At 43.5% G+C, this 1,196-nt stretch overlaps 1 protein-coding gene across 2 annotated transcripts in view; it reads right to left on the reverse strand.

Moving 5' to 3' along the window:
• The window catches only part of LOC102677613 (alkaline phosphatase-like), a 159,507-nt gene that overhangs the window by 6,199 nt on the left and 152,112 nt on the right, over positions 1 to 1,196 (reverse strand). For both annotated transcript variants that reach the window (XM_031509421.1, XM_006613454.2), the window contains one exon: positions 2 to 108. In XM_031509421.1, the coding sequence (XP_031365281.1) occupies positions 2 to 108 (107 nt within the window). The remainder of the gene's footprint in view (position 1; positions 109 to 1,196) is intronic.

Consider the following 1,196-nt stretch of genomic DNA (forward strand, 5'->3'; position numbering starts at 1 on the left):
TGCCAGCCTCTCGTAAAATATTCCTTGGCTGCGTGTATCCGGGTCCGTTGCTGTACAATAACGTTGTATACGGTTGTCCATCAACATCGGACATCTTGCTGTCAGAACCTGAAGCAAAAAAAAAAGGGGGGGAAGGGGGGCACGCGATCGGCTCATCAATCACAAGTATATTACGATTGTATACGTTGTGTTGTGCAACGCGTACGATTTTGAAAAGGGAATTCTGGGGTTCATCGTTAGGGGATGATCGTTATTTTTCTGGAAAATGGGAATTAGCGTGGCTAAGGGTGGCCGAGAACAATGGGATATCCCGAGTTTTTTATTCGGGAGGGAAAAAAGGGGTCGTGGATCTCGTTTTAACGATCTTGTTTACTCGAATGATGGATAAGGTGGAATTTCAATTTTCACGAATGATGAGCGTGGCATCGAGGAAACTCGTGATCGTTGAAATTCGTGCGTTTTTTTGTTCGATGTGCGTTTAATAATATAGGAATAATTGCATCCAATTGTTACATTGATAGTTCGTGATAGTTTTTCGGATTCGTAAAATTGGAAAATCTTTGCTCGAAGCTCGAAACCAGGCCAAACTTTCGCGATAGGTCGGGATGGTGCAACATTAACGAGTAACAAACGAATTTCGAGGTGATAAAATTTGTATAAATACACTGGCAATTTGTTCCTATCTCGGCAAGTAGCATTACCCGGCTAAACTCGGCGTTTATAATTCCGGTATGCATGTGCCTTGTATGCATGCAGCCGAGCTTGCTTATTCAGAGGATCCTCTAAAAGGGAAACAGCAATGGTATTTAATACGAATACTACATTTCCATGGTAAATAAACGATCAAATTATACATTGTTAAACGACGGTTAAACGACAGGTAGCGTGAAATGGCAGTGGCGCGATCTCTTCCTTTTCCTTTTTTCTTTTTTCCTTTCCCCCCCTTGAATTCTTGCGCAGAGTAGCAGAAAGAGGATGAGGGAGAACGGTTTTGAATAAAACATATTCACCACCGGCTATGTCCTGGAGCCTATTCTTCCAGATCCTCCGCGTCTCTTTCCCTCCCGATTCCCTTCTCTCTTTTGTCCGCAGTTAGACAACCACTTATTCATGAAACGAGCGCCTCGGTTCATTCCGACAATTAATGTTTCACAGCGGCTAAGTTTCTCCTCCCTCCCACCCTCCCTTGATTCAGC

This window comes from Apis dorsata, unplaced genomic scaffold (assembly GCF_000469605.1).
Source record: "Apis dorsata unplaced genomic scaffold, Apis dorsata 1.3 scaffold_149, whole genome shotgun sequence".
Lineage (NCBI taxonomy): Eukaryota > Metazoa > Arthropoda > Insecta > Hymenoptera > Apidae > Apis > Apis dorsata.